We start from the raw sequence: 16148 nt of genomic DNA, 5'->3' as shown, positions 1-16148 counted from the left end.
GAGAATTTTGTCTGCAGTCCTTTTGTGTCCTTTGAGAGAGTATTTGTGTGAGGGATTTGAGAGTTTGTTTGAGAAGGTTTTATTTGTGAGATTGTAAACCCCAATTGTATCTCTCCCTCTAATAGTAGATCTCCCCCTCCTTGCCCCGTGGACGTAGGCTATTTGCCGAACCACGTAAAATTTGTGTTCTTGCCGAGATTTGTAATAGCTTATAGGATCCCTCGACAGGTAAGTCCTAGAACTGATGAGAGGAAGAGCCATATCTCACTTTGATGAGATATCCGCTTCAGATTCTTGTTTCCTTTGAGAAACGGGAATTCTTATCGATCTAATCTCTCTTGTTGTGCTGCCGAAGTACTGCCGAAATTTCCGCTGCGCACAACAAGTCCAAAACTACCGGGAATGTTTCAAAAAAAGTTGAGTGTGAATAACTCTGAACGAGCAGAGCTGCTTTTGCCATGATTGATTGCTTATATTACAACATTACTCTTAATTTTCTTAGTTTCTTTATATACATGATTGCTTGACATTCTGAAGAGTTGTGCATGGGTTTGTTCATTACTCATGATCATCAATCTCTATTGTTTTTATTGTTTGGTTTACGTCCGTGGTCTGCAATCTGTACAGGCTTGAAGAGGTGTGCACTAAATGCAGTTTATGGCCTCTTTGTGTATTGATACATAATTAATTTGGTCCCCCAAGTCTTGTCTTTTGGACATCAGGCTAAGCACACCTTTGACTCCCAATAGTTGATATATAAAACTAGTCTATGGAACGCTCACAGTTGCTGCTGCTGCTGTGTGGAGGCGTTTGCCATTTTTTTAAAAATAACAACTACATTCTTTGGAAAACCATTCTTCCTCCATCATGTTAGGTGAGTTCCAAAAATTCAGGATGTGCCTCTGATGATCATCTTCATTGGATCTCCCAGTGCTAGAATTTTCGATTATTTATAGATGAATGTGAACTTATTAGTTTAAGTTACACAAACATTAATTAGAGTAAGTAGTTTTAGATGATTATAGTGATGGAAAATTCATTTCAGTTAGAATTGCTCATTCAATCTCATTCTAATCTCCGCAAGATGGTACTGCCGGAGATTCTTCAAAAGGTTGTATGGAGTTAGATTAGTTTACAGTTTTATCTAGCTCAGTTGAGCAGTTATTATCGTTGTTGTTGTTGTGTTATAGGAGTGTTGGATGAATAAGCTCTGTTCTCTTTCTTTTACTGTTTTACTGACAATATTGTAGTTACCTATATATAAGGTCTGCTTTAATGCTTAATATAAAAGATAGCACTATCATGTATTAGAGAATAATGATCAGCGTCCAATTTATAGTAGGTCATTCTCAGTTCTTAGTCCTTTAGTGCGCAGTTCTTGTTCTTTTTAGAGCAAAGTTCCTATATGTAGTTCTATATCCAAGCAGTCCTTACCATGAGACTTCCTGCCTAAATTGTTTAATATTCTTGTGGGATTGTATTGAGTTGCTTTTTGTAACAGCATTGTTAAATAAAAGAAGCGCTAAGAAAGAAAGCTGAGGGTCTGCATTTACATAACTTTCTAAGTTGCTTATTTCTTCCTTTATTTAGGATGTTGTTGAGCAGAAGCACTAAATACAATTTCTTCCAATTGCAGGCAATATTTTTCTTATGGAGTTTTTGTTTTTCAGCCCAAAGTTTTACTCCCACTTATGTTAAAAGCCACATACTTCCATAAACGCCCATACACCTAGAGTATTCTATGTGACTTATTTATAAACCCAACCTATATAACACCCTCAACTTTTATATTGCATTTCCCAAAAAATTCTCAAATCCCAAATTTCCTTTCTTCCCTAAATAAACCAAACGCTTTTCTCCCTTTCTCTCTTCCTTCATTTCATAAAACGCTAAACCCAGAACTATTAATTTTTGACTGACCAAAGTATAGCACTTTACACAAAACATAGTTTTTTATGAAAAAGTATAACACCTTATAAAGAAGTATAGTTTTTTATGACTGAAGTATTTTTCTTTATCGTTATAGTATAGCTCTTTATTGATTCTGGGACTACATGAAAGAAATTAATAGTGTGTGGTATATTGTCAAAAAAGTTGTTGGAAAAAGATACAGGAAAATTTCATAACCACTGGATCAATTAACATCAAGATATGAAAGCTTAATAGCTATTAATTTTTACTGAGTGAAGTAAAACACTTCATTGAAAACATAACTTCTTTTGGGCATCTTATGAGCAATGTATAGTAGCATATACAGAAGTATAACTCTTTACAACTAAAGCGTATTTCTTCATCGGTATGATATAGCTCTTTATTTGTGCTGGGACTACAAAAGAAATATTTAATAATTGCAAATAAAAATCACATTATAATTAAATTAATGTCTTTTGTAAGGAGAGATATCAATGGAGAGAGATTTTTTAAGGAAGAAAGAGCAAATTAATGGAGGAAAGAGAGAAGTGATTAATTGAAGAAGATGAATATGCCAAATTGGAGTTTGGAGAGTGAAAGGAGCATCGCGTGAAAATAAATTTCTCCCACCATCGCCCTTAATGCAATGGGAGTGGAGCGTGATCGCTGTTTAGAAGAAGACAGGAAAGAGAGATTTTAGATTTTCTTTTAGGAGTATAAAGTTTGAGAGTTCATGAGGGTATGTTGGGTTAAAAATAAGTTAGATGCGGTACGTTGGGTGTATGGATGTTTATGAAAGTGGGTGAGTTTTTAAGTGAGAGTAAAACTTTGGGTTGACAGACAAAAGTGCCTTTGCTTATTCCTTTCTATCAATAACCTTCTGTGTGTGGTTGCCTTTCCACATCCCCTTCATGATGTATTAAAGTTGATTAATTTGCAAAATGAATATGATTGTCTTGTATCTTTGATGAGTTTTGGATTATGATTAACCTTATTGTCTAGACAACCAATGGCAGATCCAAGATTTCTAGAAAGTGGTCTCATGACGTGATTAATAATATAAAAAATTTACAATTGTCCACGACGGGTTTCATATATTGGAAAAAAAACACATGATAATCCATTATTAGAAGCACTATCAAATACATCTTCCTCGATATATTGTCACTAAACAATCATTGAGCCCATCATCATATTTACAAACTTAATTGCAGAAAAACCTCTTTTCACAGTTTTTGCAGCCAGGGATAAAATCAACGTCATCTTCACAAGCAAATACATCTTTCTCTGGCAGAGGAGGGGAAAAAGTGAATGGACAGGGGTTTGGGGGGATTTTTAGCGATTGGGGGAGAATTTTAACTGGGGTCGGTTTGGGTACTTTGGCTAAATGGCATCACGTGACACCGCTTTGCCGAATGTAGGTCTGCCCCTGGAATAAATGACAACAGTGTGCGTCTGGATGTGTATGTGATGCATGTGCCTATATATGTGATACATATCAAACTTCCAGGATATGTTCAATTAGAAACAAAAAATAAATAAATAAATAAATTAAAAAAAAAGAAAGAAAGAAAGAAAAGAAGAAGAACAATAAGAAGAACTTCTAATCAGTTAACCAAATGAAACAAAATTTGAAAAATCTAATTGAATACCTTAACTAATACAAGTTTACTAAGGAACTCACATGTTCGCAAGGTGTTAAGATCTGTCAATATAGCATTGTCATGTTTGCGAGGTGTTTGGATCTGTTAATATCGCATTTTTACGTTTGCTAGGTGTTTATGATCTGTTAATATAGCATTTTCCTCATGTCTGCTCAGGATATTTTTATGTTTTATTATTAGTTTTATCTGAAAATGTAATCAGTTATACTTTCTTATTAGTCTTATCAACCTTATCTTATTTGAAAAAATTGGGTTCATGTTGCAGGGAACTGGTGATTTGACGACTGCACTATTATTAGGATGGAGCAATGTAAGGCTTTGAGGTTCCGTTTTTAGCTATTAGTAGCTCATATTTCTGATTTCTTTCCTTATAAACATGAACCCAATTAAGTTTATTGTTGCTTTTCTAGAAATACCCAGAAGAACTCGAGAAAGCATTTGCAGATCATAGAAAATTGTACTCAGTCATTAAAAAACGGCTGGATGTTATGATTGAATCGAATGATGATACAACTTGGAGGCTCCTTTAACATGATTACTACAGTTTGGTGATATGGCATTTAAACAAACTTAACTAACGTCACAGAATTCACATGCACACAAATTTCAGAATTTTCCTAAGGTGGTTCGCTCTTTGTTTTTTATTTGGTTTTTTTTTTACATTTTTGTATTGTTCAATTAATTTTTTATTAGTTAAGCACATTTTGTTAAGCCATTCAGCATTTAGCATAGCAGGTATATAGAATCTCTAAAATACTCTTCAATAGTCATTGGAAAAGTGCACCAAAATTGTACAAAAAAATTAAAAAGTTTTAGCAGAATTAATCGAGGATATTTCAGGACCTTCAAAAACAATTTGCCAAAAGGAAAAGAATTATTGAACTATGCAGAGACTGCAATCGTGATCATGGTGCCAGAAAGTGTTAAAACAACTAGTTTGGAGATGGATTCATCTTCCTTTTAGAGGAGAGAAAATCTAGCCCTCATGTTTTCTACACTATTAAATGTGGTAATTTTATGACGTATGAGTCAAAAAGTTGGATGATATTATCATCATTTTCTCATAGGATGGTGTCACGTCCCAATACTTAATTCGTAGCCATCAGATCAGGAAATTTTCACATAGAGAGCCTCTTATAGAAAATCATATGGGGAAGAAGATTGTGATGTGTTAGCATCATTTTAAAATTGGCGATGCACTGGTACAATATTCTGATTACACTGATATCATCTACTGATACCACTGATTAAGAATGAATAGTTGGATGTATATCGTATGTTCTACTTCCTCCCTTTTTATAGGATTTTTACCCCATTGGATCATAAATATATATACATTGCTTCAATTGATTTATGCAGGCTCTCCTACGAAGAACAGTTGATGACTATAAAAAGGCAGGCTACGATCCTCAGTCGGGCAGTCTAGAGATTCGATTAATTCAGAACAGTTGATCATAAATATTTCTCTCTGATTTCTTGCTTTGTTTTTATAGCGGGAGGTGTTATTGTATATTCAAAATAGTGGTGATGCTCTGCTCATGTTGAACATGGTATTATTTGGAATTACTTTATTTGAATCGGTAATGGGGAAATTCAGTAGGGTATGTATAAAGTTAAATATTTACTGCTCTTGCAAATTCCCTCAACAAAATTTAAATGATAAATATGTTCTCTGAAATTGACTTTTGCATGGTCTGCTCATGTTGAACTTGATATTATTATAAATTAATTTATTTGAATCAGGACTGGGGAAATTCAGTAGAGTATGTATAAATTAAAGATGTATGTTTAATGCTCTTGCAAGTTTCGTCAATAAACCTTAAATGATGAATCTGTTCTCTGAAATTGATCCTTGCACAAGGTAGCAAAATATTCTTTACCTCCGTTGAATCCTTGTATTCTTTATTCAAACAAAATTCAAAACAAGCCAAAACCAAATTGCAACAACGAGATTTTTTTCAATGTACAGGACTCAGCCACTAGTATCACTCGTGTAGCTCACTTTGCTTACTCTCTGAACTTTTTATCCTCTTTAAGGCACAAGCATAAAGGGCCTCATCATCACATTGTCCTCATGATCCAATATCTGCAAGCCATCAAAAAGATTGCCAAACATTAGTTTTCCCTAGTTATTGTAAACCTTCAAATCTGAAATCAAGAAACTTACATGGCAATGGTAAACGTAACCGGGTTCGCCTGTTGCGTTAAACGGGTAACCCGCCTCCGCATCCGACGACCCAAACATCGAAAACCGAACCAATATCCTCGTGACATAACCCGGCATCATCTTGAACACATTCTTCCACCCTCTCTCGTACTTGGGCACCTGCACCCTCTTCCTCTTAACGTGTTCCTTCCATCTGCACGCATTCGCGTTGTTCTTCTTCTCCATGCAATCCTTAAACTCGTCGAGGTCCAAGATTTCTTGTTGATCGAGGACCGTGAAGAGTCCTAGATGCACGTGCAACGGGTGATTGTCATCCGTGAGATTGATCACGTGCCAGATTTCGCTGGTACCGGACTTTGGTTTCTCAGTGATCGGGTCGTCATAGGTTTTGTTGTTCAGTAACAAGTGTGTCGGCTCGTCTGTTTTGCTCGTGTACTCATACATTGTGATGTATCGGGTTTCTACTGCGCGGTGCACGGCAGGTGGAGGGTACCGCAACAGCCTTTTCGGGATTCTTGTATCGTCCTTTGCCTTCTTTTTGTCAATTATGAACTTCATCACTTTACCTGATTCAAACAAAATGAAGGTTATGATAATTGTTAATTTTTACATGGAGGATCTTTTTTTTTTTTTTTGAATAAATTATACTAATCGATCGGTTCAGGAGGGATTTATGAGCTTACCATTGAATTCATCGGTGGGATCACCAGACGGATAAGGATACGCAGCATTGTTTGAAAGGATAGCCGTATCTTTTGCCGATTTTGAGAAATCAACAATGACATCTGCAATCTCTGACGGAGCAAGGAGGAAGTTCGTCGAAGTGACAGTCCGGTGCAAGTACAAGGAATCCGACCCAATGTGCACGAACTGGAGACCGTTATCGAAGAAGAACCTAAAGAACCGTGCGTTGCTCGCGTTGATGATGCGAAACCGATACCTGCGACGTGCGACCTTGAGGTACGGCCAGGCTTTCCCGTTGACGATGATGGCGTCGCCGAAGTACTCGGGCTGCCATTGAGGGTGGATGGAGGGGTTGTTGCCAGTGGCGTTGAGGAAGAGGGAGCCATCGGTGCGGAATGAGCGGTCGAAGACGATGAGGGTGCGGTCGAGGTCAGGGCCGGAGGGGAGGCCGAGGGCAGACTCGACGGAGGGGTTTCGGATGGCGTAGGAGCCGAGCAGGCCGGCCAGGATGTTTACTCTGGTCAGGCCCATTGCATGGTCGTGATACCTATGATGAGGAACGAGGGTAATTAGATTGTTCGGATTTTGAGTGGTACCATTTTTCAACTTACCATTCCTATCGTTTTCATTGTTGCGAATAGACCCCCAGTTTTTTTTTTCTAACCCTTTTATCCTAGATGAAATATGACAGATAAGATGATGCCTTTGTGTGAAATTAGCGAGTGCATCTGAGTGTGTTAAATAGTCAAGATAATTTAACCAAGAGGTAGAAGTTCATAGCAGTGGAATTTATTAACCCTTAAACCAATTTAATTTAAACGAAACAATTTAAATCATACCATAGATTTCCCGGCTCCTGGACGTTGGGATAAACAGAAGTGGGAGACACGAAAGTTGGCCCCTTCGATTTAAACCCAGACGTAAACCATGCTCGAGAATTGCCATCGCTCGCCGGAGGATGAACTCCGCCATGCAGGTGGACGACGGTGGGGATGCCTCCACCCTCGGGGTTGGCAATCGGGATTGTGCGGTCGAAGGGGAGGATGTGGCGGGAGGGGAGGTGGTTCTCCCACGTGATGTGGGTGGCGACGCCCTGGATCGATTCGATGGTGGGGCCAGGGACGGTGGCCGTGGCCTTGGAGGTGCCGAAGGCGTAGACAGGCGTCGGAGGGAGGTCCCGGTGGAATTTCTGTCAAGTTTGCAATTTGCAGTAGATAAATACAATTGCAACCGTCGGAGGGAGGTCCCGGTGGAATTTCTGTCAAGTTTGCAATTTGCAGTAGATAAATACAATTGCAACTGCAGATAGACACGTTATTTAGTTGTAATTGTAGGCTTAATTTGGGCCTTCTGGTACATTACAACTGCTACTTGCATGCAGCTCATTATTTGCAACTAAATATTTAATATGCAACTAAAATTACGCCACATTGATTCGTTTTTAACTGTCACGAGTAGATGCAACGAAACAAAAACCTGAAACTGGGAAGAAAAAAAAAATACCGTGTTGTAATCAAATGCAATCACAAGCTACCAAACAGGCTCTTGGTCATAATGTTCCCGGTAACAAAATAATTAAGGAGAATCCATGAAAATGTACAAGAGAAATTATAGCATAAGTAGATGGAAATATTTTCCCATGATAATTGTCAGTTGTTCTTGTAGCAAAAGGCGCACATGGAAAACCACTTAAGAAAAGTTGGATATAGTTGTACCTACATATGTTTTTTTTTTTTATATTGTCTTTTGCAGTAGCTGAGGTAATATAGCTACACTTATAGTTATCGATTTACATATTACAGCTGTATTAAGCACTTAAAATCAAATCATAATCGTGAAGTAAACAAATCAACAATTATGCTATAGTAGTGGTCTCTCGACTATACTTTTAGAGAGAATCTATATTCTTTTGCTCGTCGTCTTAACATAGGTTGCACTAAGCAATTATGAGATGGTAGAGTTTTCATTTTCCTGAGTGAAAATCTTGAGTTCGATATAACGTAATGGGAACACTTATATTCTTTTTTTTTTAACCAAATAATTTTAATGAAAGATTAATTAGATGAGTACTCAGAGAGATCAGAACACGCTCGATCAAGATAACAAATATAACTAGTATAAACTTCGAGTTCAATTAAAAATTTATATGTTACACTGAAAACCCTATGCACTAATGATCGTTCTCTTCTAACTACAAGGATTGTTAACTAATCAATTTTCCCTTGATCAAGTTAGTCGACGAGTACTATCAATCCATGAAGCAGTACTTAATGTGTGAATATATATATCACTACTGGTTAGAAGAGTACTATCATTATATATATGAAGCACTAAATATCTGCATGATATATCCCTATAAGTTAGAAGAGTACCATCACTTCCAAAAACTCATGATTAATCAATAAATGGTAAGCTTATAGCTACATCGATAATATTTATCAACCTGCCCAGTCTTTTCACCAACCATCCATTTGCCGTTCTCAGTAAAAGTTTCATTTTGAAAACCCTGGCGATTTTGTTTTTTGTTAGTGTATGACTTAGGCTAAACTTATTATTAGTTGTAGTTCTAAATGCGGTTTTTTTTGTGTAAATTGTAGGTACTGCATAGAATAGAAACAAAAAAAAATGCAAGGATTACAAACAAATTTAGGGGAAAATATGCAATAAGAGAAATGTCGAAGGAGGAATCTGTAAACATTCGAGGAACCCGACAAAGGAGAACATCAAGGACATCGGACAGAATTCCGATGCCACACCCAAACAAAACACGAACTTACAAAATGCAACGGAAATTGGACTTCCAAGTTCAAGTAGAATTTTAAAATATTCAAAGTTACTAGATCCTAAATATATAACAATTTATAAGCAACCTTAAAAGTCCAAGGATTGATCAAAGTTGACATATTCCTAAAATAAATAAATAAACAAAACTTTGACATTTGACCAATGAGACCTACTTTAGTAGTAACTTAAAGTTACTTTAGATTATAATTTGCCCTTAAATTAAGTCCTCCACGCATGTTAATTTTTTCTATCAGATATAAATTTTAACAAATTGACCCACAATTATGCAATTTAATTTTCAAATGGACAACAAAAAACGGAAATTAACTACTGTCCAATAACAAAACATAAATCATTAAAATTGACGATAGAACCAAGTGTAAAAGATCAGCTTGATTACTAAATCAGGAGTCGGTTCACCGCGGGTATCATCACCGCCACAGCAAAATTAAATATGAAACGCATGGGAGAGTGATCGGTGCGTACCCAAGTTTTCAGATACATGCCGATGGTGAGATGGGCGGTGACGGGACCGCCGTCTCCGACGCCATAGCCGTGGACGGTGGGCATGCGGGGGAGCTCGTCGACGAACATCTCGAGCTTTGCTGGGCTCACGAGGGGCCCATTTTGATAATTGGCTCCTCTTGCATAAGAGGAGAAGGAGAGGAGTGAAAGTAGAAGGAAGAGGAGTGATCTTATCACAACCATGACGAGATGTAGTTAGCTGCTTAAACTTTGAGAGAGAGAGAGAGAGAAGAGGAAAGAGGAATGAAGACAGAGAGGGGCGAGAAGGACAAAGTAGAGGGATTGGTGCCTTTGGGTGATTGTTTCTTGTTGTTATATGGAATATATATTTTGTGTACAAATGGGAATATTGACAGGCTAGAAAGCTAATTTTTAGCATTAACTTTTGAATATTATTGTAAACTATTATATATGAAATGTAGCTAATTAAGGGTGCTTACATATATACCTTTGGTATTATAATGGGTTGGCCATTTATAGTGTAAAATTCTTGGTACATAACCCCGAACCTTTTGTTTCCAAAGTAGGGGTGCATTAGTTTTCTTGAAAGTTGAGATGTAGAAAAATTAAGGGTTTTTCTTAACTACCGTTTTAAAAATAGGGTCATCTTACAAAGCCGAATTTCATTTTTAATTTCTACGTAAACCGTTTCTAAAATGTGTTTCTATTATATTCAATCACCTCCCGGTCAAAATTTCAATTGAACCCTCAAATATCCTTAAAAAAATTATATTCAACACATGGGCTCACTTTCTTAATGTTTAGGTCCAGTAAAAATACAAGTCACGTACCTTAGATATATATTTTTAAGGTTATTTTCGGGTTCTAGTGAAGGTTTGGATAGGAGGTAGTTGATTCAAACGAAAATTCACTTTAACGATGAGTTATGCATAAATTAAAAGTAAAAAGCGGTTTCTATAAAATGACCCTATTTTAAGGTCGTTTTTTGGGGTTTTGGGTGGTGGGGAGGACCCAAAAATTAATGTGCGAATTGAGACTTTCTGATCCTTCCTTCTCTTGGGGCTAGAGAGGATTTACATTGACGATCTATAATTCACAAAGCAGAGGGGTTCATATGGCCACTTACTCTGATCCCTTCTCTCGGGGCGATGTTGCTACTGAAGACGGAGAGGTTTGTGCCGAAAGCGACGCAACGAACATGAGCTTGGAACAACCTCGTTACATTCTAACTCCAAAAGGCCCTTTCATCATAGTATATTACTTCCATCTATAATATATCTCAATGAGTGGTGAGCTATAAATTCATAATAACGGTGTCACAATACATATTAAAAGACCATATTTCTAATTTTTCTTGCACATTCAATATAATAAAAAAAACTTTAATGAAATACATAAGATATTTAACTAAATACGATTACAATTGATCTCTATACGTCTTCACATTTTGAAATTATTGCTTAATTGCCTCATTCAAAATAGCACTAAATACATCATTTTTAATATAAGAAATGATAGGGGCACACCCTTGTACACACCACCAACCACACTCCCCATCTATCTACAGTGCAGGGCCACACATGTGATTTTTTTAAAAAAAATCACATGTGGGGCCCCTGCACTGTAGATAGAGGGGGAGTGTGGTTGGTGGTGTGCCCAAGGGTGTGTCCCTAACACCCCTCTTTTAATATAGACTAATGTCTTTTAAAAAAAATTAATTGATGATAGTTGGTGGTTAATTGGGCCACTCACTTTAATGGGTTGTAGGATCCCTTTATTTTCAGGTTTGGCCCATTAAGAATTAATGAGTCCCTGCTCGCCATTAAAATGATCTGGAACGTGTCATTTTACTTCAGAAGTTAACATAGCTTTGAAATTGTACAAGGGAATGATGATTATGAGCTATCAAGCTCATATTTAGGTGAAACCCGCAACTTTTGATGTGACTAACAAGGTGGGCCTCGTCATATGGCTAGCTCTTAATTAGCTCATTTAGCAAAATGAGCCGTCATCACTTCGTGCCCATCATTCCCACTATATGATTTAGGGTCCCTGATCTCAGTTGACTCGAGCATCAGTGGGACTGGTCGATCTCCGTCATGCCACCGTCCGTCGACTGACGCGTTGCTCATGTACACAGGCCCTCCAGATATCTTTCTGTGTGACGAGGAGGACGATATCCCGGTTCCAGTAGCACATCTCGTTTCCAGCTCAACAAAATCTCATATGGACTACGCTAAAATTTAAATCTGGGTGAATTTCACGAAGCCGTAATGTTTGTCATTTAAGCGCCCAAACATTTTGGGTCATCTACACAACCCTCATAACTTTCGAAGTTTTTTTTTAACTTACTCCCAATCAGGACAGGAGCATCATCAAGCAGAAGGGCATCAAAAAATGCACAAAGCGGCGATTGGTCTCGGCTTGAAGGAACTAGCCAAAGTTGCCAAGAATGATGGAGTTGGGGACAACTTCTAACAGGATCATCTTCTTCCTTGCTCTCCTTTTGGGCCTTGTATCTAACAGTAGTTGTTACTTTTGTTATATCTTGTCAACTTAACCTATAAACTTGTCTGTGTATGTTTTTCGTTTTTACGGGATGTTCGGAACCACATTTGATCTGGTTTGGTGGGTGACGACAATGTCCGCTCCCCACCTACCATATCATCTATTGGTTCTCATCATCCTCACCTTTTGGTTTGTCATGTAATCTCTTTCATCTTTTTGATATATATACATATATAAACAGGGAACCTCTCCCTGTTTTTTCTGGTTCAAAAAAAAAAAAAAAACTTACTCCCAATCAGTTTATTCACCTGTTTTTTTTTTTTCAACATACCTCTCTGACTTTCAACATTATATTCCAGATATTCCCTAAAATTTTTAACCTTAGGGGGGGTTAGTCATCTAGAACTTAAAACTAGAACTGGGATAATTTGTGGGATAAATTTTTAAGGTGTTAGTCACATAGAACTAGAAAATGGGATATTTTTTTATAGTGTTAGTCAAGTAGAACTTTTGTAGAACTAGAACTGCATTATTTTTTTGGTGCGTTAGTCAAGTAGAATTCTACTAGAATTAGAATTGGGATAATTGGTCATAATTATCCCACAAATTATACTACCTATATATATAACCATAAGTTCTCCTCTCTCAAATTATCCCACATATTGGAAAGAATACAATTGGGAAAAAAAAGTGAAACACCACCTCCCTCCCTCTTGGTTAGTTTCTCCGCCTAGAAAATTTCTCTGCCATGAAGTCAATCATCCGTTTATTTTTCTGTCTTTACTTTGTTTTTGGATTAATAAATCTTTTATTATTATCTTCAAGATGTATTACTTTATTGATAGCTTTTTTATATTAAATTACTTTATTATTATTTGTTTGATCTAAGTTTTCTCACCACAACAGTGGTTTTGGTTAAGAATATAGTGTTGGTGGATTAGTGCTAAAGATATGCGGGCTATTTATGTTTTTTTTATAAGTTCGAAAGCAACTTTGCGATCACATTGATGATTAGATGTTGAATGGTTAATGGTGATATCTATTATTATTAAATCGGCTCAGTAAATTGATTGGGATATTTATAGTTCATCTGTCGATCATCTGTTTAGCGGCCATGGATGATTCCTGTGTACATTTCATTTATTTGCTGATTTGGTTTCAGCGATCATGATGAGATTGGTCCAAAGGGTTAATGGCTGAAAAATGCTTATTTTTCTTTCTTTATGATGTTATGAGATTTGAACTTCGACATTTATGATCCTCCACTAGAAGCTCCACGAAATATTGCTGATGCAGACGATGACTCCAATAAAGAAGACAAGTTACAGACTCAACGAGCAACTGTAGGAGCTTGGAGAAATTCTATGGCAGATGCCATGTGGGATGATAGAAGCCATGTGGGATGATGGAAGTCGAGTCACTCCAGGGATTTAGATTTTTATTTATTTTGTAAATTATTTTATTATTTGAGATGAATAGTGATGCTTTATTGCATTATATTTTATAGTTATTACTAGAATTTGCTTATCAATATTATATTATTTTTAATATACAATTATTAAGAATAGTATTTTATACCCACCATTACCCCCACCAAATTATCCTACCAAATTATGCAACTTCATAATATTATCCATCATTATCCCACCAAATTATCCTACCTCACATTTTAAGAATTACCCATCATTGTTCCACTAAATTATCCCAGTGTCAAAAAATTATCCCATTTTACTAATTATCCCAGTTCTACTTAAAAAGTTCTAGGTGACTAACCCCCCCTTAGGGTATGTAGAAAGAGTATAAACATTAATTACGGAGGTTTCGTGGACGGCTTAAAACTTGGGGAGGTTAAGTGCAATTTCCAAAAAAATTTAAATTACCGCAGAATGGATCAGATTTTAGGGGTGTTTTGTGATCTTTACCTTTTAAGTTTATAAGGAGGATCGTAATTCGTAAGTTGTAGACACGGCGATCATTTTTCAAAATACTAGACATAAAAGGGAAAAGAAATTCACGCAACTTCGGTTGCAAGTTCAAATAATAATATGACGTGTCCCTCACTGAAACAGCGAAACTAGAAGCATGCGTTGGGCCGTACATCGGCTAATTGTCTTGTCTTAAATATTAAAGAGCTGTGCTATTTGACTCGCGAGTTGGGCAACTCGCGCCCAACTCGCAGTCACTGACTAGGGGGGTGGGCCCCCACAAAGCTGTGGGGCCCACCCCCTAGTCAGTGACTGCGAGTTGGGCGCGAGTTGCCCAACTCGCGAGTCAAAAAGCATTTTCCAATATTAAATTAAGGGGTGAGTGGAATTCTTGGTAGAGAATAGAGATGGGTCCTGTGGAAATTATTAATAAAGGGAAGAAAGAAAGGGCAAGGAATAGAAACAACGCTCGATCAAAATCTAACTGAAACTAACATCTCAGATTGACTTGTTTATTATTGTTTCCCATTGAATAATTTTTTGAAACAGACCCATTTTAATTTTTTTTTAAACCGATCTTTTTTTTTTTATTTACCAAAACCGATCCGATTTTGTGATTAGCAGTTTAATTACCTTCCTAAACAGTCGGGGGTGGCTTCCTAAACAGTCGGGGTTGTCAACCCCGACTATTTAGGAGGGTGTTAAACCCTAATTAGAAGCCTTAAACTCTAAAAATTAATGTCCTAAATAGTCGGGGTTGCCAACCCCGACTGTTTAGGAAGTTAATTAGACTGTTAATCACAAAATCTAGTCGGTTTTGGTGAATAAAAAAAAGGGTCAGTTTTAAAAAAAAATTGAAATGGGTCTGTTTCAAAAATTGTTCTTTCCCATTACTAGAATGGATACAGTAATAAAGCACTTTAATTATTGCTAGATTAATGTAGTTATTACAGAATCTAAATAATATGTAACTCTTTTAAGTGTTAGTGGTGGACAACGATTGAGAAAAATCATTAAAGAGCAATAAAAGGTTAACCCCAAGGTTCAAAGCACCCTTATCTAATTTAAATTAAATGGGATTACATATATACCATTTCGCTTTTTCGGGGGAAAAGAAAACATATTTCATGTTCCTTTTTGAGCTAGTTTTCAAATTTATCTTTTTTCAGCCTACAATTAACGAATAAATTGAATCACTGTCAACAACAAATTAAATCATAATTAAATTTCTTTCTATGATTCATAAAATAAAGCACGCTAAGTTCTCTTATAGAGGGTATTCTTAGGATTCTTCTCCCTGTTATATATGTAACCATTCAAAAGGAATAAGTTCAAATTAAATTTTCACACCACTTTCTTTTTCTTTTTCTTTTTTTTGTTTGACGACTCTAATGTTAGATAGCAGGTTCCTAATATGTTTCCTAATTTGTTTTGTTAACAGGTTATTGGGATTCCTAATCTGTTTTGGTAACATGATTCCAAATCTGTTTTGTTAACATGTTATTAGGATTCCTAATCTGTTTTGTTTTTTGTTTTAGAATTTCTCGTATGTTTATGATTTTAGGATTTCTATATATATGGAACAATTGGAAGAGAGAATAGAGAATAAAATTGGGGATATTTGGCGCACAAAAAAGATGTATTTTCTGAGCTATTGGTTACGGTTTTGTTTGGAGAGAATTAGAGATTTGTTGGTGAGATTAATTGGTGAGTTTGAGTGATTTTTAATCTCAGTTTGTACTCTTCTTCTCTATTAGTGAAAAACCCTATCCCCTTCTTGCCCCGTGGACGTAGCTCTTCTTCTCTATTAGTGAAAAACCCTATCCCCTTCTTGCCCCGTGGACGTAGGCAACTTGCCGAACCACGTTAAAATTGGTTGTTTGTGTTTGTGGTATTGATTTGGTTCGTTTGGCATTCTCTCGATGTTCATTTGATTTGATTTCTCGTAGCACATCAGTTTGGTTTTGATTTCCACCGAGCTCAACATCTAATGGACCAGACCAGTGTTTTTTATTTTGA

General features: G+C 36.5%; 1 protein-coding gene across 1 annotated transcript; it reads right to left on the bottom strand.

Moving 5' to 3' along the window:
- On the bottom strand, positions 5428 to 10015 carry LOC109829121 (multicopper oxidase LPR2-like). Its single transcript, XM_020396227.1, has 5 exons — positions 9697 to 10015; positions 7266 to 7615; positions 6426 to 6973; positions 5743 to 6308; positions 5428 to 5661 (listed from the first exon to the last, which is right to left on the bottom strand). Exons 1-5 carry the CDS (start codon positions 9916 to 9918, stop codon positions 5608 to 5610), a joined length of 1740 nt encoding a protein of 579 aa, XP_020251816.1. The 5' UTR covers positions 9919 to 10015; the 3' UTR covers positions 5428 to 5607.

This window comes from Asparagus officinalis, chromosome 1 (genome assembly GCF_001876935.1).
Source record: "Asparagus officinalis chromosome 1, Aspof.V1, whole genome shotgun sequence".
In the NCBI taxonomy this organism is placed as follows: Eukaryota; Viridiplantae; Streptophyta; class Magnoliopsida; order Asparagales; family Asparagaceae; genus Asparagus; species Asparagus officinalis.
This window is presented reverse-complemented; position numbering and strand designations above follow the sequence as displayed.

Bases quoted from the DNA above. Each gene is read 5' to 3' on its own strand.
- LOC109829121 (XM_020396227.1), bottom strand. From the start codon at position 9,918: ATGGTTGTGATAAGATCACTCCTCTTCCTTCTACTTTCACTCCTCTCC. The intron at 6,309-6,425 runs GTAAGCTCATAA...TGTTTGAATCAG, and splicing joins TCCCACCGATGAATTCAATG to GTAAAGTGATGAAGTTCATA. The intron at 5,662-5,742 runs GTAAGTTTCTTG...GATGGCTTGCAG, and splicing joins GTTACGTTTACCATTGCCAT to ATATTGGATCATGAGGACAA.